General features: G+C 29.6%; 3 protein-coding genes across 9 annotated transcripts in view; 2 read left to right on the plus strand and 1 right to left on the minus strand.

The window, feature by feature from the left end:
• Positions 1-2: 2 nt before the first annotated feature.
• LOC107438244 (transcription factor SOX-11) lies at positions 3-2,234 on the plus strand. Its single transcript, XM_016050476.3, has one exon. It carries the CDS (start codon positions 324-326, stop codon positions 1,377-1,379), a length of 1,056 nt encoding a protein of 351 aa, XP_015905962.1. The 5' UTR covers positions 3-323; the 3' UTR covers positions 1,380-2,234.
• Positions 2,235-2,369: 135 nt separating this feature from the next.
• On the plus strand, positions 2,370-6,863 carry LOC139425378 (uncharacterized). The gene is made up of 2 exons (XM_071179974.1): positions 2,370-2,516; positions 2,935-6,863. The coding sequence occupies exon 2, from the start codon at positions 2,943-2,945 to the stop codon at positions 4,902-4,904; it is 1,962 nt and encodes a 653-aa protein (XP_071036075.1). The 5' UTR covers positions 2,370-2,516; positions 2,935-2,942; the 3' UTR covers positions 4,905-6,863.
• Positions 6,864-8,155: 1,292 nt separating this feature from the next.
• LOC107438242 (growth arrest-specific protein 2) overlaps positions 8,156-25,136 on the minus strand; it is a 187,550-nt gene continuing 170,569 nt past the window's right edge. For all 7 annotated transcript variants that reach the window (XM_071179981.1, XM_071179984.1, XM_071179983.1 and 4 more), the window contains 5 exons: positions 19,960-20,084; positions 16,754-16,895; positions 15,021-15,391; positions 12,012-12,113; positions 8,156-11,194 (listed from right to left, as the gene is read on the minus strand). In XM_071179981.1, coding sequence (XP_071036082.1) covers positions 10,961-11,194; positions 12,012-12,113; positions 15,021-15,391; positions 16,754-16,895; positions 19,960-20,084 — 974 coding nt within the window. In that variant the 3' untranslated portion in view covers positions 8,156-10,960. The remainder of the gene's footprint in view (positions 11,195-12,011; positions 12,114-15,020; positions 15,392-16,753; positions 16,896-19,959; positions 20,085-25,136) is intronic.

Genomic DNA, 25,136 nt, shown 5'->3' on the forward strand with positions numbered 1-25,136 from the left:
TTCATACATTTATTGCACTGCGAATTAGCGTGAATTGTTTTAAACTTTATCATTTAATTTAAAATTTAGCTTATAATTAATTAATTATGCAACGATATTATATTCTTTACCTTAAAAGAATGAGTCTTTAAAGGGAAACAATTTAGAAATTAAGTTTTGAGGTTGCAAAGTGCTTTTTAAAAAAGTAAACTTTGGTCAACAGAAATAGACATTAGGAAACTATCTGATTGTTTGATGTGTTGTGTTCTCTGGGTTTGGACTTGGATATTTTGTTATTTGTTGTGAAACTTTTGAAAAAAATTAAAGTGTAGTTATTGAATAAAATGGATGCAGCAGATGATAATATTGATTGGCGTGAAGCTTCTGACAGTTTAAAAGATGACATAGAGTCACGGACACCCTATACTGATGCAGTTAAATGTAAAAAACCAGTCAATCATGTTAAGCGACCTATGAATCCGTTCATGATTTGGAGTCAAATTGAAAGGAGAAAAATTATGGACCAAAATCCCGGCATTCCATCCCCAGAAATTAGCGTACAGCTGGGAAAGAGATGGAAAATGTTAACTAACCAAGAAAGAATTCCTTTTGCTAAAGAAGCTGAACGACTTCGAAAGCTTCATTCTCAAGAATTTCCTGACTACAAATTTTCTCCTAAACCAAAGAAAAAGAAGACTCCAAAATTGAAGGCAGATTTAAAATTTTCTAAAAATAAACGTGTTTCTACCCCTGGGAATTTGGAAAAAAGCGACGAAAAGTTTATAGCTCGTAATAATTTGGTTGCTTTGAAAGATAGGATAATTGAAAAATGTGAATCTGTTGATAAAAGTGGTTCAAAATTTACCTATTACTATTCCAAGCCTGCTACTTCCGTCTCTTCTGATATTAAAGAGAAACTTGAGAATCCTGAAGAAGAGAAGTTCCTTTCACTTGAAAGTGAACAAATTCAAGCAGCCGGCACATCCAAAAAAAGCTCTAAAAAAGTTTCAAGAAAAAATAAATTTTCTAAAATCACTACTGAGGGGAAACTTGTATGGGATAGTTTAATGGAAGTTGATATTGCTACTTTGTCTAGTAAAAAAACTTTACCTCCTCGTTTACAAATAGACGGTTGCCTGACTTCAGGTTCAATAGCAGCTCTTTCTTGTTACAGAGATGATTGGGCTGCTGCTTTTGATTATTTAACGGATAAAGTACTTCAAAGCTCAAAGAATATTTGTGAAGAAATAGACAATATTTCAAAACAATATGGAGAAGCATTAGAAGGAAAAAATAATGCCTATCTAACAGAACCATTAGAGTTTAACATTCCTGACATTAATAAAGAACTGGGAAAGAAATGGAAAGATCCTAATTTTGGTTTGAAATTTTCTACGTAGAACGTGTTGTGAATAGTTTGGTTAGCCCGTCGCACCTAAAAAGTCGCCAAAAAATGTAAACTTATGCAAACTTTTACTTTTGTTATTTTTTTTAAACGCATAAAAAATAAATTAAAAAATTATGGAATTTCCTTGTAACCAAAAAGCTCCCCGGCTAACTGAAAAGTGTCGATTATTTTTACAAGATAAAAGTGCAATAATATTTGTTGTGAAGTATTTTTTGTAAATCTTAAGTGAAAAAAATTAATCCACATTGATTCAATTTTCATCGAATGATCATATTTTGATTAACTATTTGTGCAATCTTCATGTTTCATTGCTGTCATGTTTCAAGCAGTTGCTTGTAGGTATCCAATTAAATCTGATCTGAAAATTGATTCAGCATTGTGATAATCCTTAAAGCTGCAACCTTAGCATGCCTTTCAAAGCCACATGATTAGACACATCCATTTCATTAGTTGCACGCACCCAATTGGCTTTTAAATGATTAATATACTGCCGACAGCCTTCTTCTCAAAAATTAATGGAAAAAATCTATGTAGGGCCATTCTCCTGTTATGCACGGGACATTTGCAGACCCGTGAAGTATATAAAAATAATAAAATAATGAAGTTATTAATTTTTTTTTTACAATTCAAATCAAAACAAGACTGTTTCTTAAATATTGTATTGAAAAGAAATCAAAAATTAAAGTTTAAATACTTGAAAAGACATTTAATATAGTCGTTATGCACGGGACTCAGAAAAAAGATAAATTTCTACCTTGACTTTTATTATTCATAAACTCTGTGAATTTAGAACTTGTGTATTGTCATTATATTTTTTTCTTAACTAATAAATATTACTTCTATTCAATTATGCTACATGTTTTCCAAATACATTATTTGATAAGATTATAAATTTATTTTATCTGTGTTATGCACGGGACATGCCTAATGTTATGCACGGGATATGTCTGTAATTCACTACACCCGAAAGTATACACTTGATTTAATTATGTATATTTTGAAGTGGCAACACTAATTCATTCACAGGAAAGTGGCAACACTTATTTATAGTTTTGTGATCTGGATTAGAAGCTTTATAAATCATTATAAAGGATAATTGAGCATTATTTTTCTTTTATTCCAAGCAAAAGTAAGTTAATATTTTTTACTGTTTATTTCTATTTTAAGTTTATTTGCAATAAAGTTTATATGTATAAAGTTTAAGTTTATATGCATATTTACATTAAATTTGTTAAGCCTAATTTTAGAACATTTTTATTAAAGAACATTTGATTGTTTAGAAGCTAGAACATTTGAATTCTGTATTTTTTAAATAAATCTGGCTTTATATTTTTTAAGAATGTAAAGTTGGCTTTATATTCTATTAAATGCTTTGTAAATTAAAATTTATTTATTATAATAAATTAAATTCTTTGAAAAAAAATTTGAATTTAGAATTCTAAAAAATTTGAATTTAGAAGTTTTTAATACTAGTTGATTTCTTTTCCTTAATGATGTAAAAAATTATGAACTAAAATCATGTTTGTTTTAAATATATATATTTTTAGAACTACAGATGGCCCCTGTTCCAGCAAAATTAACAGGAAAAGATAGAGCTAAACTTTTTAGGCAGAAGCATGGTGAAGAACTAAAAGAAAAAAATAGAATACGCATGAGGGCAAAACGCGCAAATGAAAAGAAACAAAGACAGAATAATACAATTGAATATGAAAAATATAAAAGTAAGGAAACAAAAAGAAAACAACTGTATCGCCAAAGAAAGAAAACAGAGTTAAGGAACAATACACCATCAAGCAGCCTAATTGAAAATACCTACAAGACTCCTCAAGCTTTTGGAAAAGCAATGAGAAAATCATTAAAATCTTTACCAGAATCTCCAACCAAAAAAAAAGCAGTAGTTTCTGCAATTGCAACAAACTTGGGCTTAAACATACATGCTACTCAGAAAAATACCATCAGTGATGAAGAGTCACATAATTTAGTACAAGAATTTTTTTTTCGTCCAGATATTGTTTTTACAGCACCAGGGATGAAAGATGAAGTTACAGTTTGGAAGAATGGTGAGAAAATTAAATTAAGAAAATATTATTTGGTGACATATCTGAAAGAAGCTTATTCCGTTTTTAAGGATGAATACCCAAATTGTTCCATCAGCTTTTCCACATTTTGCAAGTTAAGACCGGAAAATGTTTTTCTGCTGCGTCAAACACCAGAAGATCAGTGCAAATGCATGGTATGTGAAAACTTCTTTCTTCAGCTTAAAGCACTAAAAGTTTCTTACAATTCAAAATTATTTTGGCAAGAAACACTTTGTGATGATTTGATAAACTCTACATGTTGGCAAGGATTTTGTGAAAATTGCTGCATAGGGCAAAAATTGAAATGTAATGAAGATCTTTCTCAGAACGTGTGTTGGAAAAAATGGGTAAAAAATGAAGAAGCAAAATTATATTGCCAAGTGAAACAGACATGCATTGGAGAAGTTTTGGAATGTACACACGACAATTTTTCGTCAATAAGTGCTCATATTAACACAAAAAGAATTCAATTCCAAGAATTCCAAAATGATAAAAGTTCACAAGAAAAAAGAGTTTTGCAACTGGATTTTGCAATGAACTACAGTTGTTCATATCAAGATGAAATACAGAGTGCACTTTGGAGTCGAAAAAGTGTAACTTTATTTACAGCTGCAGTATTCGTACGCGAAAAATGCAATACTTACCTAATATGTTCAGACACTACCGAGAAAGAAAAAAATACTGTCAAGGCTTTCATTGAGAAAATTTATGAAGAAATCAAACCAAATGATGAAGAAAATAAATTTCTTGAAGAGGTAATCTGGACAGATGGACCTTCATCAGAGTTTAAAAATAGGTTCATGACCTTGCTGCTGCAAGACCTTAGCAATAAATTCTATAAGACTTTCCACTGGAAATATTTTGCAACTTCTCATGGCAAAGGTGTGGTGGATGGAATTGGTGGTAAAGCAAAATGTTTGGTACGAAACGCTGTTAGGTCAAAAAAATCTACAGCTCCAATTGTGCAGTCTGCAGAAGATTTTGCAAACGTTGTAAAAAAAGCTATGCCATCAACTACAGTTATGCTGTTTTTGGATAAAGACATAAACAGAAATAATGATATGTGGGCCAACGCAAGAGTAATACCAGGAATTTCTAAAATGCACGGAATTACTTATTCACCTTCTTCTGGTTTAAAATTTTATAAAAATGCACTAACACCAATAAAAGAAAATTTTAATACCACACCAATTAACACCACAAGAATTATTGCAGGAAATTGGGTAGTTGTGAGATATGATAATAGTTTATATGCTGGAGAAGTTACGCAAGTGCTAGGAAATGACATTGAAGTTTCTGCCATGATGAAGTCTGGAAAATATTGGAAATGGCCAAAACGGGAAGATAAAGTGTTTTATAACATGAGAGAAGTTGTTAAAGTTATTCAACCACCTACAGTTGTAAATGCTCGTGGAGTTTTTGATTTTCCTGATTTTTAGAAAAATCTATGTTATGCACGGGACATAAAAACAAGTGCTAATATTTTATCTAATATTGAACTTAGAGGAACTTCCTTTGTAATATAAGTTGGTACTAAGAGAAAGAAAGTAAATTTGAAGCAGATTCTGTTTTGCCCTAAAAATAAATAAGAAAAATAAAAATTATCATGTTTTTGTGTTATGCACGGGACAGCCAATTTTCGCTAAAATAAATTGTTCTTTTATGCATAATTTTAATGCAATAATTTAATTTTTATTTCATTTTTAAATACGAGCATTATATAGATATATTTAAAAAAAGAAGAAAATTTAAATGCTATAATATTTTTTCAGCTAAGGAAATAAATGTTAATATGTTGATTGTAACAAGAAAATTTAAAAAGTTCAATGCTAAATTTCAAGAATTGATTCCATAATAAAATTTTTAGATAAAACTATTATTTTATCTCATTTTTTATGATTTAACCTATGTACTTTATTATTGAATAAATAAAAAATATGTACAAAAAAGATAAAAATTGAGGTTTAGAGTGTTTACAGTGGAGAATGGCCCTGTAGCTATATTTTATAATTGTCTTTTAAATTAAAAAAATAGCAAAATTTTAGTAATAAAATAAAATTTCTGGAAGAGAGAAATACTAAATTCAAGATATTACAAAATTCCACTCTCTCAACATTTCAACGTTTTTGTAGAAATTTTTATTTAAAACCAAGAAAGGTTTAAGGCAAGTCTATTACTCTGAATTATATTTAAAAGTTAAAAATACTGTACAAAATCCCATATCTGGATGTCCTTTTACCAGAAAGGTCTCTTTTCCGGACACTTTTTAACAATCATTATAAAGAGAACTCTTTTTCCCTTATCCGAAGATTAAAACTTTTCTTAAACTTGCAACTGGTTAAAAAAAAAGTATACGGGGATGAGAACTTTATTTTCCGGTTTTTTATGATTCTTACCAGACTTCTGATTTTTGCTGCAATATGAAGGAAAAAAAATTGAATATTATGGAAATAAAATTCTACATTTTACTACTGTGGGAAAAAAATTGCAATATTTTTTCTTGTGTCTTGCATAAGTGGATTATTAATTAAAACCAAGAATCTCATGCTTAGAGTGCTCAAAAATTTCACATTTTGAAAAAATTCCAGATTTGAGATGGAATCATTGCAACTAAAGTGGGTTATTAAGTCATTATTCAAAAGCGCAATTCCAAATTTGAGAATCGTAATAATATATTAAAAATGAAATCGAAATTTTAAAAACTATGTCAAAATCCCCAAACTGTTGAAAATGCAATTGACAGAACCACGTTGACAAAATGGTCACAAATCAAGTGCATAAAAAAGTAAATTCTACAAATGCGGGATACAAAATTTCTCGTGTGTGATAATGAAGGATTAAAATAACTTTGAAAATTGCAAGCAGAAACTGACAAAATGCAATTGTAAATCCACGTGGGATTGCGGAGGAATCTTTAATAATTGAGTGCGAAATGCACGATTCAATATCGTATTGAAACATTGAGATTTGTGAAACCAACTAAAAATACTTTTTAATAACTCTCTGAGAAGCAATCAGCAAAACTATGGGATCGTTGCTAATTGAGTGACGGGAGAAATTATAAGTGACATAAAGGTGGGATTTAGTATTTAGGGTAGGTATGTTATAATATGTTAAAACATTTAGATTTCGAAAAATCATGTGGAAATGTGTAACAAAAGTTGCAAAAAATAGTGCAACCATGCAAACCTTGTGGATTTATTAGTCATTGATTGAAATTACTGATAATTATCGTTGATTTGTTATTTTTTATTCAGTACGGATATTTTTATGTGTTTTTACCTTAAAGATTTATTATCCAAAAAAAAAAAACTGTTTTATAGACTTTCCTAAATCCCAATGATTCCTGAAATGGGATTTTCCATTGTATTTTATCTATAATAAAAAAATTTATTTTATTTCTGAGAAGTTGAAAATTATAATAGTATAATTGACATAGGCATCACTGGCCGGCACAGTTAGAAACAAAACAGCGATGAAGAATGATTTTTTTCCTTATGTGTAAAATTTAAAAAATTTTTATGAATGGAATTCAATTTTTGCTCCCCCCCCCATCAAACATTGGACCTCTGTGACAGGCATGTTAATTGTAATAATATATCTAGTTTTGGTACTTGTGTAATATCCTGTCGACCAAAAATGTTGGTAGAAATTGATACCAAATAGTTTCATTTTATATTCAGTGCATATTTAAAGGGGAATGAAACAAAAATTTGTTTTAAAATATTAAAATTAATGTTTTTGATCATGTGATTAAAACATTTGAGGCAGAATTTATATATAAAAAAAGTAGTTTAATTCTTTTTAGTTTAGCAAAAAAGGAGAAGAAAAAGTATATTTCAATTAAAAATTTTAAAAAATAATCATCCATTTGGCATATAGTCTTTTCTAGCAAAAAATCATGTTTGGTTTTGTTGAAAATAGTTGACAAATTTTAAACACCCCCTTTTTTTATGTAAAAAAAACAAGAAAGCATGAAAAATTAAAGCTTAAGACATTTCTACAAATAAATGTATCAAATTTTAACTTCAGAAAGGGTTTATTTATTTTTTTAACCACCTTATCCCCCCCCCCACAAAGAAAATAATACTTTGATTCAATTGGGTGAAAAGAAAAAGGTCTGTACTATCTATCCCTGAGTAAAACGACAATGCTTAAAAAAAGAAGAAAAAACTTTTTTAAATGTGTACACTGCTTTTTCTTTCACTCAAGGATAATGATAGAAGATATAATATATGGATTTAAAATAGGCAGATGTACTGGTTGCCAATAGCAAGCAATCTGATGAGATATTGTGCATATATATAATTTAAAAGAAAATATCTAGGCAGGCATGGCATTTAACTACTGTATATTTTAAACTTATAGATTGTTTTACTTGTATTTTAAACATATTGATTGTTTTACTGGTTGCCAATAACAAGCAATCTGATGAGATATTGTGTATATATATAATTTAAAGGAAAATCTCTAAGAAGGCATGGCATTTAACTACTACATATTTTAAACATATAAATTGTTTTACTTGCAAAATATTTTTTTTCTTATAAACATTAATTACCATTATTTACATCGATTAAGAATGATATAAAAATGAAAAAGCTCTATTTGTATGCATTTTTACAGTGTTAATTTCTACCACAAAAATAAGCTACTATGATACATATTAATTTTTAAATGATCAAACAAGTCTGTCAATAATTATTTTATTCCACGAAATTCAAAAATAAAGAAAACAAAATTCTTTTTTGCTTTTTACAAGAAAAGTTATCAGCTAAACAATTTTGTACTAAGCTCTTTGTGAGGACAAGACAAATACAGAAAACAAGATTAAAATAACATATAAAGAAAAAGTCATGTAAGAAATTTTGAACTGATATGTATCAGACTTACTACTTATAAACCTATTATGAATTTTTTTAAATTCAATGTCAATATGCTATAATGAACATGTGATGAATAGTTTATTATGATACTGAGATCTACACATTTTATTCCAAGAGCCTTGGTGATAAATTTTATTAATATTATCTTTCATCATGTAAATACATATTAAGCATGCATATTTTAAACTTTCCATAAATATTACTATAGTTAATGTGTTAATTTTAATGAGATGTGCAATTGCAAACATGATCAGTGAAATGTACCAAATTTGCTATTTTCAATTACGTTTTTTTTTGTTGTTTAATTTAGTGTAGGACTTTCTAATAAAGGATTTTTCTTACATTTACTACTGAAATTTTTAAATAGATTCCCAATGAGACATATAATTTACATAGTAGATAGTTTAACCCACTGCACGTAAAAAGTCGTATTTTAACCTGCAGTCTTCACTGTATAGCAAAACCGGTTTTTCTATGTTATTCGATAGGGAAATAGTGCATCGGGGAGAAACATTCTCCCAATCTTGCCCTTTTGCTAAACCGCCAGTGGGTTGAAGAAATCGTGGGAAAATTTACCCTAAAAACCTACTAAAGCTAAAACTTTACAATTTTAGTTTGAAAGAAAATGTTCAAACATCCATTAAACTTCAAAATAGGAAAAGATTGATTTTTGAAATCGAATTGTATTTAAATGTTTCTAATTTACCTTAAAAAATACATTGCAGATAGCTGTATTTATTATTATTAGGAAGTTTCCTACATGTATTATTTCAGGACTGAAGTAAGATTAAATCCATTGATAGCATTTAAAATATTTAAAAATAAAAATGCAATCATGTTATATGTGAGAGAGTGAACTAATTAAATTAAAACTTTTTTCTCTTAGAAACCCTACATTCCATTCAGTTTTGTTTTAAAAATCTATGCACAACATGCATTTTAGCGAGAAGTTGATGATATCTTTTATTTATTTATGAATAGTTGAAACAGCAAATATCTTTATGTTCCTTCATGTGATTGAAAATTATTATCTCTGTATTTTGATTAATTTAAAATCTACTATAGTGCGGCTTTGAGGAGAACTCCAGGCTAAATGTCTGGGACTGTCTGCTGCTATGGTAACAAGCAAGAACACATTTCTAACAGGGGTGCAAAGGAGGAATGAAGGTGTTGATTGGTTTACTCACGCTGACCTATGCCAAGATCAAGGCAAAACTATTCACCCCACACCCCTATTCGATTTTTTTTTTCTCATAACCATGGTACCCGCCACGACGCGAGGCTGAAGTCTGAAAGAAGTTCTCCTGAAAGCTGTACTATACTTAATTTTTAATAGTTTTTATAAACAGTTATTATTATTTTTTTTAGTGTGTAGTTCTAATATGTTAACTAGTATACAAATTAAGAATGTCATCAGAAAAGCAATATAACCCATAAAAAATTCTTGATTATTAGATAAGAAAATTATAAAATGTCACTAGTTATTGTTAATTAAAATAGTAAGCAGTAAATGTGAAATAACATATATAACATCAATTAAACAGAGCAAAAAATATCACTTTCCATAAGCAGAATATGTACACAAACAGACACAAATTATACACTAATCCATGTTTGTACAAACTAAAGTGTTCAAGGAGGAATGTTAATTTTTACAATGTATGGCAAAGTCGTATACAGGAAAAGTATCTTTGACATCTTTATGTACAATGTTATTTTTCATGTATCATCTACAAGAATCTTCTGTGAAAATATCTTATTCTACCAAGCAATTATGAAAGCATAACTGTTAAAAAAAAATGAAGGAAAATAATCACTGATCACAATTTGTTCGTTATCAAATGTGGCATTATTTTCATAAACGTGATTGTCGTTTACTAAATCTTCCTAATGGCAAAAAGGTAATCTTTGAATAAAAGTAAAATATAAATTTAACATAATTTTTCTATAGATAAAAATATTTTATTAATTGACTATTGAATCAATTGATTTATAAGGAAGACAAGCATGCATTGATTTCTTATGGTTTTATATTCTTTTATTTTCCTATTAAGAATGGCAGTGTTTGAATCTATTATTTTACCCTTAGTTAGTAATTTTGCATTCTCTAAAAATAAAATTAGCTTATTTTTCAAAAAAAAAAAAAAAGCATGCTTGATTGTTATTGTTAAATGACATCAATCTATATTACAAGTGATTAAATCACATCTTCATAAATAATTATACAAAGTATAATGATCAGTCAAATCTTACTAACCTCATTTATAGCAATTGCTTCAGAATATTAACAGATAAGTACAGAAAATAATAGTTAAATTAAAATATAAATGACCCTCAATGTATTTAAAATATATTTAGTTACAAAATTTTTTTATAGAAACAGTTTTGTACAAGTACAAAAAATAATCCTTAAACTTTAGAAAGAAAATTGAACGTCTTTTATATAAATATTTAACACTAATTTGGCTATGTATTAAAGATTAAATGCTAATCACAATAAAGAACAACTACAATTAAAGTCATTTGGCAAAAACTGTTTTAGTCGCTTTAAATCTAAACATGTATGAGGTTTCACTAGTAAAGACAATCACGTTTTCTGATAGTTGAGATCAATAGTTTTTAAATTCTGGCGTAGTTGGTGTTGAGAGTGGACTCTTGTATTTGGCTCTTATGTGAAGGAAAGAATCAGGGGAGCCATTGCAGGCCAATGAGATGTATTCATCTGACAGTGAAGGCTTTCTGTTAACAACAATGACTTGGCAAGGTTCATGTCTGGACAGGAAATGCTCCAGAGTATCCCAACCACCGCCAACACGCACCATCACGTGTTTACCATTTAAAAGCTACAAAAGAATTTACAGAAAAGCATATTAGTAAACACTTTTTATAGTAACAGTCATATTACTGTAATGGATGGAAATAACTGTACGAGACACGAAAACTTAGGCCTGTACTATTAATGTCGCTCACTCAATATATATTTAATTTAATCAATTATGATCAATGAGATTAAATCGGTAATTTCTAAGAAACCAGTTTCCTGATCAAGCAATCAATGATAAATAGTGTCAGAAAGAATGATTTCATATACACGTCTTGATATTTTAACAGTATATGTTAAATATCCTTGCCACCTGGTTATAAATCTGATAGTCCGTAAATTACAATAATTTCCTTTTAAAACATTGAAATATATATTTTTTTAAAATACAATATTTTTTGTTGTATCCAAATTTTTTTTTAAAAAGCATTCAGACAACTACTTCTTATATATTTATTAGAACATTAGAAGCTTAAAATAATACTAGATAAATAAACTACCATTACTATTTAATTCATTAATTATGTAAAATTACGGTGAAAAATCTGCCCGGACCTTGCTTTTCAGAAGAAAACTATGGAGATAATAGCCATTCTTATGTTCTTAAGTTTCAAGATTCAGTCACAGCCTACGAGTTGAGTTTTTAATTTTGTTTAAAAATAAAATCAACAAACTGCGAAGAATTACAAAAAAACTTTTAGTATTTTTCTTCACCTTTTTCTACTCACTAAAAACTTGCAAAGAAGTTATAAAATTATTATTTTTATTTCATTAACGACGAATATTTATTTAATGCAATAAGAAATAAATGCATGAAATGCACTATAAATAGAACTTACACGAACAAAAACATTTTTTCCTCCAATACAATATTTCCCTTCTGATATTCTAGTGATTTCAGTTTTACTATCTTTGCAGACATTGCTGGCAATCTTCATTACCTATCAAGGATTAAAATAAATTAGCACTATATTACATACAACTGGACAGTAGAGATAATCATCTGTAAAACTATCATATCTACACATACTGATCAAGCCATAAGTTCTACTCAAAATTGCATAGCTGTTGTTATTGTCATAGACCATTAAGGTAAGGAGGGTGATTGTTCTAGTGACGCCATCAATGGCCAAGAATTCGTCTTCTGCCACACCCATACGTCACACACGTTTATAGGGCTGACCCATTCATTCATCCACAGATCTAATTTTGACGTAAACCAGAGAACGATCTATGTCCAATTCAGTATCGCCAGAGGTATAATTTTTTATGGAAACGCGAAGAACTGTTAAGGGAACACGGAGGATATTGTGACCTGACAGATTTGACATGTACCTGTCACCATTTACCACACGGGAAGTTTTCGGCTGACTGGATTCGAACTCCCGTTCTCACGAACGTGAGTCCAGCACCCTGCCGAACTCGCTAACTCGGTCCATAGAAAATTAATGAAGAAGCTTATTAGCGCGATGACGTTCGGAACGCGCTAGAATTTTTTTTATCTCCTAGCCAGCGAACAGCATATTTATCTTTGCAAAACGATACGTTATAAAAGCTGAGTAAAGTTATTTCAGTAGGAAATTTCAAGATCGATTTCGTACACATTTTATTTTTTTATTTGAAAACTACGGAATTTAAAATGATTTAAACGTTTTCTAACTTATTTAAATTTTTCAACCCATAATAAATAATTATTTAAAATAGTAACGAATAATAGCATCTTGCATCGAATTCCATGCATTTTAAAATATGCTGTACTAATTTTATTGTTCTTTGCGTGGAATGGAATTCAAACGTGTGGTATTCAAATGGCATAACAGAAAGTGTCTGTGACAATTTTTTTTAAAATTTAAATGTTTAATTTCAAATTTACACGCTGTGTTTTGCATTCATGTACTGGCAGTAAAATTGTTCATTAATAAAATATTGTTTTTCTCTCTTTTTAGAATTTACTCTATTTAACATTTTTATAATTTTTAGCACAATATTTTGTTAGTTCTTACCTTCTCTGTTTTCTTCATTTATTTATTTATTTGATCTCAGCATTTTAATCTTTTTGTTGAATCGATTTACTAATATTATTTTGGCTTTTTTACCAGGGCTCGAAAAAACCCAGAAATTTTACCCGTCCCCGAGGACGGCTTGTCCAACAATGTACCCGTCCTCCTTTGAAACTAACCCGTCGCTTCTAAATAAATAAAAATATAATTTCTCTTATTTATTACAAACATTTACATAAATTGCACAATGAATTAGTAGTTACTAGGATTACATTATGCAGTAATACGCATTACATTATATAGTATATACTAGGTTACTAATAGTGACCTAGTATTTCCTTTATGAAATAATTTAAATGACAAAGGTCAAGTTATCTGGAATGTCAATTTATCCGAGGGTACTGCGCTTTTGAAATGAATCAAATATGACGTTTGCCAGTTCCACAATCAAGCCAATGATTTACAGAGGTTTCTGCATAGAAATCTGAAAGGGGTTTTCCATTTAGGTAGATGTTCATAATTGTGTTTAACGCTTCTTGTTTAACACCAGTACGTAACGTTATTATTTTTTTTTTTTGTAAGTTCATTGCTGAAAAGTCCCTTTCAAACGCTGCAGTACGGGAGACAGAGAAAACATCAATTCCACCATGAGCTGTATGTTGCTGTATTTCTAGATTAGAGGGTCATTTTAGAAGTGAGGCGCTGCAGACGTCGGATTCTAGAAATTTGTTGTCCACGGGGAATTTTTGACCGCCGAGGACGGGCTGTTTTTCGAGCCCTGTTTTTTACGCTTGATTTTAATAACTACCAATCTTTGATCATTATGGGATAATGAAGCTAATTAGTTTTAGGGTGTAATAGATGGCAATAAATAATTTTAACGCACAACAGGAATTATGTAAAGATCGATTTTTCTCAAGTTTGTTACCATATTAATTTTTTAGACCAGTAAATGAATACCTAGGTGGTCCTATTGGACCACTAAATTTTCATTACTGGTGCGAACACTAAGCATTCTTTTACGTGAGGCGTTTTTTCGATTGTAAAATCCACGATAAAACTGTTTTTAAAGTAAAGTCTATTTATAATGGTTTTATTTAAATACATTGCATTTAATTTAATTTATGCATTTTTTAATTAAATATAGAATTTCTCAGTTTCTTTGGGGTACCTTTAACAAATTTGATATTTGTAAAAAGTAACATATTTATTCGCAACTATCTGGGGCAGCTACTAGTAAAAAAGAAATGTTTTTGAACTAAAATGAAAACTTATTGGGACAAGTTTTTGTCACATTTTATGATAGTATTTTCGTAAATAGTTTAACTTTCTCAATTCTTTACACTGTGCTAGAGGCTACAAGTAATTGAACATATAAAATATTTTTTGCTGAATTAGAGATCTTGTAATGTTATACAATATCACCCATGTAGCTTCTAGAACAACATTTCTAAAAAGCAAAAAATCTTTCTAAATTAGAGTGCATTTTATTTTTTTAAATCAAAAATTTCTCTTCAATTCTTTCGTTTATTACTGTTAAGAAATAGAACTGTTTTTTTCTGACTGTTTGGTTAAAGTAACCCCAGTTAACGATCCGCAGTCTAAATCAGAACTAGACTTCCGAATTTTTTAACTGCTTAAACTCTTTCACTTTTTAAGTTACTGTTCCAATTTATTGAAGAAGTGAAGACATACTTATTATTTTTTTTACTAACAATAATAATAATAAAAAAAAGTGAATGCACATTTGAATTTAATAAAACTGTAAGCAGAATTTTGGGCTTTTATAAATAAATTGCATAGTAGTATGTGTAAACTAATGATGAATGATATAAGTACGAAGCAAACCTTTTTATCTAATTCTGAGGGCTTCGTTCGTTTTTTCTGTTCTTTGGAAGTCGGTGGCGTGTACGACAACCTATTCCTAGGCCTCATGTTATTGTAGTGGGCTATACCACTGTCAGGAGTGGTCGGACTCATTAGACTGCTGGATAAATTCGATGAAGTCATCGAGAGAGCAGATTCCGTCCGACTGCGTACTAGAGTAGGAGAAGATCCAGTCGACAGAGAGCTAAGACCATCGGAGGAGCGATCATCTTCCTGTTCATCGATCTCCTTTTCAAGTTGGATCAAACCTGGTGGCTCGATGGCGTATTTGGAAGCGATACGACCCAGCTCTAATAAGCATAACACCACTGTTCTTGGCTGAGTGTGTAAGACTTCAAAAAAAAAAAACGTGTTGTGATATTTTCATTAAAAGAGATAAAATATGATACAAACCAAAACATAATAAAACAGTGAGGATAGAAATAAGTTACAGAAGTTATACTTTCTAATTTCTATGCTTTATTTATTTATTTTACTCTCGAAGTCAGGCATCACTGAATGAAGTCTGTGTGCGGATAATTTACCACTTTGATCAGCCTGTGAAGAGACGAGGGTGTGCGGTATTGGTGCTCGTTAAACTGTTCTACCGGGAAGTGCTCGACTTCGCGCCTAGGTCGTTGGGTTACCGAAGAGGGGGTGCCATCTTCTCTGCAGAGGATCAGATTTTGTGATGGCATGTCTTCGGATCATTCTCAGAAATGTTTTCCAGTCCGAAGCCAATAGACCGTTGGGCAGCTCTAGTGCGACGTAAATAAACTACTACTAATTTTTAGTTTACACAAACCAAACCGCTTTCTTCCCCCTAAGTGTTTGGATGGCCAAATAGTGAGGGAATCCTAATGAAAACACAGAAAGTAGAATGGCCACACTTAAGTACTGTTCTGTTCTTATGTTACCAGTTGTCCCAAAATTGAAAGACGATTTGAAAAAAAAAAAAAAAACAATTTAAGAAGACAAAATTTTAAGACTAGTTATGAGTTTCGCTAGAAAATGCGTGACTAAGTGGGATGTTTTCAGAATAACAGCAGCTGAGGGCAAAATTAACAGACACCAGAGCATAAATTTAATTTAGAATGGGTTGATAAGCAGCAGAAAATGTTATATCAATTTTCTCTGCTGGCAGCGCCACCTGTTGATGAGCTTCGCAAATAATTTCGATAATTAATCATAAAATTGGCACTGTTACAGCCAGTGATGCTTGAGTTCGGGGTTCTATTGGGAACCGTGTCTTTACCATGAATCCACTGCGGGACAGTCATTTTTGGGATAGCTGGTATGAGGTACCAATTACAGAGAAGACATTCGTTCACGTCTGCGGAAAAATACAAAATAGTATATGATATCTCAATATTAAGTCAATTTTACGTATTATTAAAGGGAACAAATTATAATCTTATCAGACATATGTTTTCTTCTTCTTTTATAATTCAAAAATTGGTCTAATTGTTTGCAATTGCTTTCAAAAATTGCATGTTCGGTTAATTCATGTATAATAGCTTATTTCATTATAAAACGCATGAAGCATATTACGCAAATATAATTTTCCAAACTTAACGATTATTACAAGTAAAAAATACACTTTTATGTTGAGAATCAAGTCATCCACATTGTGCAGATCAAATCATATTTTATTAAAAGTTAACTTCATCAGAAACAGCAGAATTAAAAATATTTAGCAGTGATAAATAACATACCTAGACCATCTGATTCAAAAATGACCGCTTCATGTACTCCAAATTTTCGGCACCATCTTATGAAGTTATCAGCATTATCACGAGCGTAGAAAGATTCCGATTTTGCATTTTCCCAACATTTAAACCGAACCGATGGGACAGGCTAGAATATGAATATATACATATTAAAAACAGCAAAGTGATGAACAGCTAATATTTAAAAAGTGCAAAGAAATTTCAGCTTTGAATACAACCATAATGCTAATTGTTTACACCTTATGGATTTGCAAGGAGTGTCGCGGCGTTTTGGGATACCAAGGATTGAAAACAGGAGTGTCCCAAGGTCTATTAGTGATCTATTGCTATTTGAAAGTGAAAAGTTGTGAGGTCATGTTTTGAATATGAGGATCCTAAGCTAAGTGAAAAAGGATATGAAATGTCTCATTTCCTTTGCTTCTCCCAGGACTGGAAGTTCTGAATATAAAAATTAAGGACTAAATTGCCACCAAATTTAAGGACAAGTAAAGGATGCTGATTCTCTAATGGGAGCAATTTCTAGGATACCAACATGGATTCGCAGATATACAATTGGTCATAGTTTCAGTTGTTCTTGCACTTAATTAAAAAAAAGAAACATTTTTTAAAAAAATCTGTCTTTTTTCTTTTTTTAAATAAAAAAACAAAAGTTTTGCGTTTTTTTTCCATGTACATATATACATATATTAAAGTGGGAGAATATAGAATAAATACGGAAATTCTTTAATTAGTGGGAAAATACGTGGATTCTCTCCTGAAAATCAGTAGAGTATGATTTGGCGACGGAGGGGGAAAAGAGCTATAAGAACTTTATATACATTTTTCCCACATGGAATATTCTATCAAGAGTAATTGTTTCTAACAACGGATGTAAACTAATACCATACTTGTCACGCTATGAAGATTGGCATTCATTTTGTTATATACTTTGTTTCACAGCATATAACAAAATTTCTGAATTTGAAATTTCTTCAATTATGTTAAAGAAAAATACAAAAATCTTTCAACATATATTGAAATTTTTAATATTTACACATAATGACATGTAAGGACCCTTTCTTTTTTTTTCTTTTCATGAATTTCCGGACAACTTTGAGCCCTGTTCATCATCTGTGAAGTTGAGTTCTCAGTAGTAACTGATCAAAAAAGCGAATATCGAAAAGGAAAAAAGAGTTGCTGTATATGAAACTTTATAGCAAAATTTGAAAAATAATGTAACGAACAGCTATCTCCCTCATCGCACTAAAGGAATTCAAAATACATTTGAGTGTATAAATTGTTATAACACCATCTAATTCATCATAATTAAAAAAAAAATTCTGTTGCTTTATTTTCTTGAGCTGGTGTTACTAAAATCAAAATATTTATTACAATATTTGTTCACTTGGCTTTTCAATAGTGTAGTACAACGGTTCCCAAATGGTGTTCCACGGAACCCTAAGGAAGGAAAAAAAGGGTTCCGAGAGTTAGGGAATTTTTTTTTTACCTAGGTAATGATTTTTGAAAACTTCTTTATATTTATATCTAATCAATAATTTATTATTCATTTAATATTTCGGTTGTTTATGAAATTATTTTAAATAAAATGTCAATGTAAAAGAAATAGCAAAGTTTTTTTTTTGTGTAGAAAAATATTATTTTTCTAAGAACAAAATTTTATTTTTGAAAATAACTTGCATTTATGAAAATTTTTATTTATATTTCTCATCATTCTTCTCAAATCTAAATAAAATAAATGAATTCTTTAAAAAATATTCCCTGGTAACCATTTTAACTGTTTATAAAAGTTCTTTCAGCTTTCATTTCAACAAAATCATAACCCGGTCTACTTCTTTAATTTTCGCTTGCGTATAAACCCCAGAAATAAATTTAAAATTAAATTAGGTACAGCTTTGTAGGGTGAATTCAATAAAACTTAATTTGAGATTATTAATGAGAAAAACGATGGAAAAAAATTCCTTCTTCTTTTCAAACACTTTACATTGTTTTTATATACTTTATTACTTCCTTATTGTGCTTCCTTACTTCCTCCTACTTTATTACTCCTTATATACTTATTGTTTTTATATACTATATACTTTATTCGGGGTTCCGCAGAAAGAAGTTAATACATTTTGGGTATCATACCCAGTAAGCACACACCTCACGGCAAACGTAAGGCCGTAAGCNCAAAAGTCGTGTGCTTGTTGGGTAGCCTGGGAACCGCTCTTGTAGTACAACAATCGTGTAATATTTCAGAATAATAACAGAAAATCCAAAATATTAAAATAAAATTAAGGCTGATTTTTGAAGATTTTGTCTTCTCATAAAGTGATTTTTTGAGGCTCTTTTCATAACTGCTGTGAGTTTGCAAACGTACATCATTAGTTGCCTCTCTTCTAGGCTAATTCTGAAAATGACACAAAACGTATATACGAAGAAAAGTCACAGTTTTGTGAAAGGGAAAAGCATTAGCGATCTAATTTTAAATATTTAAAAAAATTTCTGATGCAACCTTATCAGGGCTCATAAAAATTTGCAAATATTGAGAATAATTCATTGATTTCGATAGTTTTCATCTAGAAGGAAAAATCTCTCCAAATTAACGTTTTTTTTTTAATTTTTTTTTTAATATTTTAGTTATTTGCCCATCCATTATTTCCGGCAAGACGGTATCTATATATAGTATTAAATTTATATCTTTACCACCTTAAGTGTTAGGAACTTAAATTATGGTCTACTTATTTCCCTTTGAGAAAAGAGCTTCGAGAAACACTGATGAGGCCTAAGCGTCAGTTGTAGATTGCTAAACTCTTTCATCGCAACGGACGAAATAACTCGTCTTCCAGGAATATACGCAATGTATGTAATCCGCAGTGAGTAATCTTATTGATTGCTATTGGTAAAGATTATTTTGAAAATAAAATAAACAAGTTAAAGGAATTTACTTTTTGTTTCAATTTTAATGCTTCGGGGGAAACTCTGTGACGTAAGTCTTAAAGCTTCGATTAGACTGAAAAAAGTTATAATTTAAGAATTTAATTAAGAAATTTATTGGCATAAATTAAGCGATATGTATAGGATGTGTTTTTTGACGCATTAAGATTACAGATTCTTAGATCGAAAATTATCCGGTATTATTTTTAGATACAAAGATGTGATTGAGGCATGCATGTAGAGAATATCAGACAATTATAAAATGTTGAGCTTACCCCTGTAACAAGTCCCTGTCGTTTGCATTCTTCCGCTTTCTGCTGAATAAGTCTTGCTAGTTTGCAAATAATAACACCATTGTCAAGCTTATCCATAAAGTTTTGAGCAGTGATATCTTCAACCTCTAAAAAATTAGAAAGAAAATTTTGTTAAATATTGCAAAAGCAGTCAATTCTGCATATTAGCTATTATACCAATTTCACACCTATTATAAAAAGTATATTTGCGCAGCGATACAATGTAAGAAAAAGTAACTAAGAGCTTTTTGCGCTTCATGTACGTCTAAATATTACTGTTAATCAGAAATATTTATCACTTCTTAAAGATCCTCTTTAATGGGAAGACCATTTAGTTCCTTCATGTTAACTCACGGAGAATTACATGAATGAAGATTCCTTATTTACTAAGTAACCATTTAAAATTTTATAATATGTTATGTTTAATTCTACTTATTTAACTGATTTTTTGAATTAAGTAAACAAATTTCAAATTTTAAGGTGGTCAGTATATTAAATTTTTATTTTTATTTTTTAGAGTTACTATAATAGATCTGCAGCATCCCAAAAGAAACACAAACATACTTAGAATTTAAAATTTGGAAACAATAAAACTCGAACATATTTCAGTGATTTATAAAACAGACCAAATAAACGAGAAACCCTTGTCTAAAAAATTAATTAGTAGTCTAATAACTTAATTCTAAATTTAAAAAAAAATTACGATCATATAATTCTCTATAGGTTGGCATGGAGGAAGTAGAATACCTTTTTTGTATGAAAGGTTTAGAGTTGATCCATGTTATTATAAATAGTGAATCTATGATACCTAATTCATGTGACTCGTAGTTATTTATAATTAATGTTACTCACATAACACAGACCATATTCGCGCTTTATTTTTTTATTTAAAAAAAAAATTAATAAAACATTTTTTAACAATTGATTTTTGTTTCTTTTAGGTATGCCAGAACTTACTTTTCTCATAACTTTAAATTTAAAATGCAAATGAAGAGAAGGCAGAATTTTTCATGAAAAGTTTCTCTTTTAGTTGCCCCTATATGATAATGATTAGTCTAATTACGCGAAATAATATATTTTATATCACATTATCTTTTTCGATGATTGTATTATATAATTTTAATTTTATTTTATTACCACAAGTAATAAATATTAATGAATTAAGGTGACGAGCAATGCTTCAAGCACTACTAAACAAATATAAACCTATTTTCTGATTAATAATAATTACTTGCCCAATATGCCGGATTAACTTTAATCACAAGCGAGAGGTTTCCTTCTTTGGGTGGGTTAAAAAAAAAAAAGAAGAGACCTCTGGATTATTCTAATCATACAAGTTAATTGTGGAGTTTAATAGCAAAAGAGCCTAATTTGCTTATACTGCGGTAAGGACAAACAGTACAGATTGTGGCAAAACAAACCCGCAAACAATTTCAACTTTACTAAAAATAAATAAATTAACAAATTGCAACAAAGAAGAAAAATTAACAAATTATAACAAATAATAATAACAGGGTCGTGGTGGCTCAAGATATAGGGAGCTCACCTCCTAACAAGCAATAGCTAAAATTCAAATTCCACGTCTGGCACCCACCGACCTCAGTACTGACGTAAAAAATCCTTAGTTGTAGACGGGTAACGGATTAAAGCCTCCTTGTCATTAAGCGAACTGTGGGAAGTTTCTTGGTTTTCCTCTTCATGTAACGAAATGCTAATTAGTTCCATCAAAAAGTCCTCCAGGAATACAAATTTCTCATAATACTTAATTCAGGAGTTCCCTTGACTTTTGGATTGGATTCAAAATTACAAGACTACGAGTTGAAAATCCGTAGTCGTAAAACACAAATTTGGGTCTGTTGTTGAACGACGGTTATAAAAAATAATAATAATAACAGTAGACTTTTATTTATAAATAAATTTAATTGGCTTCGAAGCGGCCGCCTTTTGCTGCGATGCCGAGGCGCAACCTTTTAATGAATTTTTTAGAAATGGGCCGCCAGTTTTTTACCTTTAATCTACCTCATTCTTGCTAAAGCGATTGCTTTAGAACAGCGGTACGGTAACATAACCCTAAACTGTCGACTTTTTTTGGACGGAACCCAGATGCTAGAAAAGAGCTTATTAGCAGCTGTGAATATGCCAAAAAAAAAAACCAACAACAACAATTAATTTGGAAACATTAGTAGTAAAGACTGAAATTTACTTATTGCTTCATCAATAAGTCTTAAAATTAGGTTTTACATTAGGCAATTGAATTCATAGGTCTGCAATGGCTTTAGGTCTAGTAGTCTTTGATGTATATATGTTACTATGAATGACTGAAATTGGTGGTTGTTGACTTCCGGTGAATGCTGACAGTCATATAGTCGCTTTGGTAAATGTCCGAAATATATACTAGGTCTAGTTAAGTGTTACTGGCAGGTATAAATTTGCCCGGTATGCCCTACACTGTTTTTTTTTTTTTTTTTTTTTTTTTTTTTTTTTTTTTTTTTTTTTTTTTTNTTTTTTTTTTTTTTTTTTTTTTTTTCAAGGTACAGTGACACTGCCCAGTATGCATTTAACCGGTACTCTGAACACTGATGTTTCTTCTAATCTATCTCAGCAGATATTAAAATATCCAAAATATGTAATAGTATCAACGAATAAATTAATATGATATCGGATATAACAAATATTTCGGACATTTACCAAAGTTACCAATATTATCTTAATTTCGGTCATTCTCGGCAACATGCATAAGTCAAATTGAATTAAGAAGGTTAAATTATGGTTTTTGAGGAAGATTTTTTTAAGCTGTTAGAATAGTTGTCGGTGAAATATAATTCTTTACTTTTGAATTTGAATACTTTATTTTGAACGTTAAAATTCGATGAGAAATACTTTTACATGAATAACTAACTACGGAGTTTCTTTTATTTTAATTTTGTTATTTAATTTCATTGAATAATTTGTAAAAATAATCGAAACATTAAATTAATTAGGCTGGCCTATTTAAGATTTCAAAAATAAATCACTGGTTAAAATAAAAAGCCCTAATTAACGAACCGCTGTGAATTTTCAACGGAGCCCTAGGGTTTCACAAAACACGTTTTGACTCCGTTATTTCACTGCTATGTATGAGAAATCGCCTTATTTAAACACTTTTGAAGAAATACAATAATTCGTTAAGTATTTCTGGAGAAATATGAAAAAATTTATTAGTATAGAAGTGTTTCCATTATTTTGTCCATCCTCTATGTATATATCGAAAAAATTCTTTCTTTTCTTCTTCACTTTATTAAAAAAATTTATTTCATATTTTTACTAATTAACAGATGGCGCCACTACAAAATAAAGAACTCAAACATTTTCGTGCTAATAATTCTAAATGAGATAATAATGATTTTAAAACGCGAGTTACCCCTTTTACAGTCTCCTATAATTCTATAATTGTATGTGTTTCTCTCAAACATTTTACTTATTTATTTATTTTTTTGCAGAGGTGTTTATTTTATGATGAAGTGAATTGCTGCTTTTATTACCCGAGCGGGCGGTTGTCATGAAAAGAAAGTAGGCCAGAAACAAGATATGAATTTTCATTCAGCACAAATTGAGCTTTTATCGGCACGTTTTCTCAAAAAAAGTGAGCGAGAAAAGACAATAAATGAATGGGAAGAATGAAAAGAAACTAAACGTTTCTTGATTCTACTCTTTGTTTAAAATAGAAGTAGGACAGCCCTTGTTTTACTTTTTAATTAGCTCTGTAATGACCTTACTTTTGGTCAGTTAAAAAGAGTTGAATTGTTATTAGTTTTTTTTTTAATTATAGTGATTTTTGTAGTCTTAAGGCTAAACCAGGGGTGCACAATCTTCTACAGAAGTGCCATCAATTGATAATAATTTAATTATTACTAATGTTAGAGAAAAAAGAAAACTATCAAACTATCTATGCCCATAATATTTTTTGGAATCGAAAGTAGAAATTTAGTACAACTAGACATTTTTGATAGAATTAAACTACAATAGGCGTTTACCGTTTTACACGCAAAATAAATTAATAAATTATTTAATTTATTCTATTTAGTTTTTAACAGTATACAAATTATTTACGTCTTTTATTTTTATATAAATCCTTGAATAGTTTTAAAAATGTTTTGGTTGAAGAAACTTTAAATTTAAAAGATCGAAATGCCGAAAGATTTAAATTTCTTTAAATTAGCATCTCAATATTTTGGTATTTCATTAATTTTTAAAGTTCATTGAAATTAGAAAAAAAAATTTATGCTATTTGTTTTTTTACTTATTAATTTTTTTTGTTGCTAGTTTTTCCAGTTAGTTTTTGATTTGCAGGCCGGGAGCCACACATCAATCATCATGGACCGCAGGTTGGTGACCTTTAACTTAACATTGTACAGTAGAAATTATTAAAAATAACTAAACTTACATAATTTATTTCATGAAAGATGAATAAACTAATTTTTTTTTTGGCGCAATAGTCTTATACAAGGTTATTCACGTTTCAACTTTGTCAAACTTACAAAATATTTGGGAGGAAAAAAAAATTCACATCACCTATTTTATTGATGATATTTTTATATTTTTATTACAGTTATTATCTTTCTTTTCTTCCACCTACGAAGAAATCTGATCCGATTTCTTCAATGAACAATTAAAGTCACCGCGGGAGTCATATCTGTTCAACCATGAGATTTCCGCTTCTCTTACTCTCTCTCTCTTTTTATTTTATTTGTTTTCGAAATATCTATTTCTTCTTCTTACTTCTTTTTGAATATTAGAAGCATTTTTTTAAGATGTTTTGGAAAAAAAAAGATGATTTCAATATCTTTTTAGTCATATATACTGATCTGTATAGCAAAAGTTATTAGGAGAGACATAGCAGTTCGTACAAAGTTTTATTACTATGTCGAAATAACAGGGTTTTTTTTTTGTAACTCTTTCTTTTATATATATAGTACACAATTTATTCTTTTCCTTTCCCTTTCTTTTTTTATACATATTTTGTAATAAAGTATAACATAAATGTTTTGTTTTATTACAAAATTGGTTTTTATTTCCTCATATTTTTTTATATTCCTTCCTCATTTTTTTTTCGAGCACTGTATCGTTACGAAAGTATAATATATATATATATATATATATATATATGTGCGTGTGTGTGT

Source organism: Parasteatoda tepidariorum, chromosome 4 (assembly GCF_043381705.1).
Source record: "Parasteatoda tepidariorum isolate YZ-2023 chromosome 4, CAS_Ptep_4.0, whole genome shotgun sequence".
Lineage (NCBI taxonomy): Eukaryota > Metazoa > Arthropoda > Arachnida > Araneae > Theridiidae > Parasteatoda > Parasteatoda tepidariorum.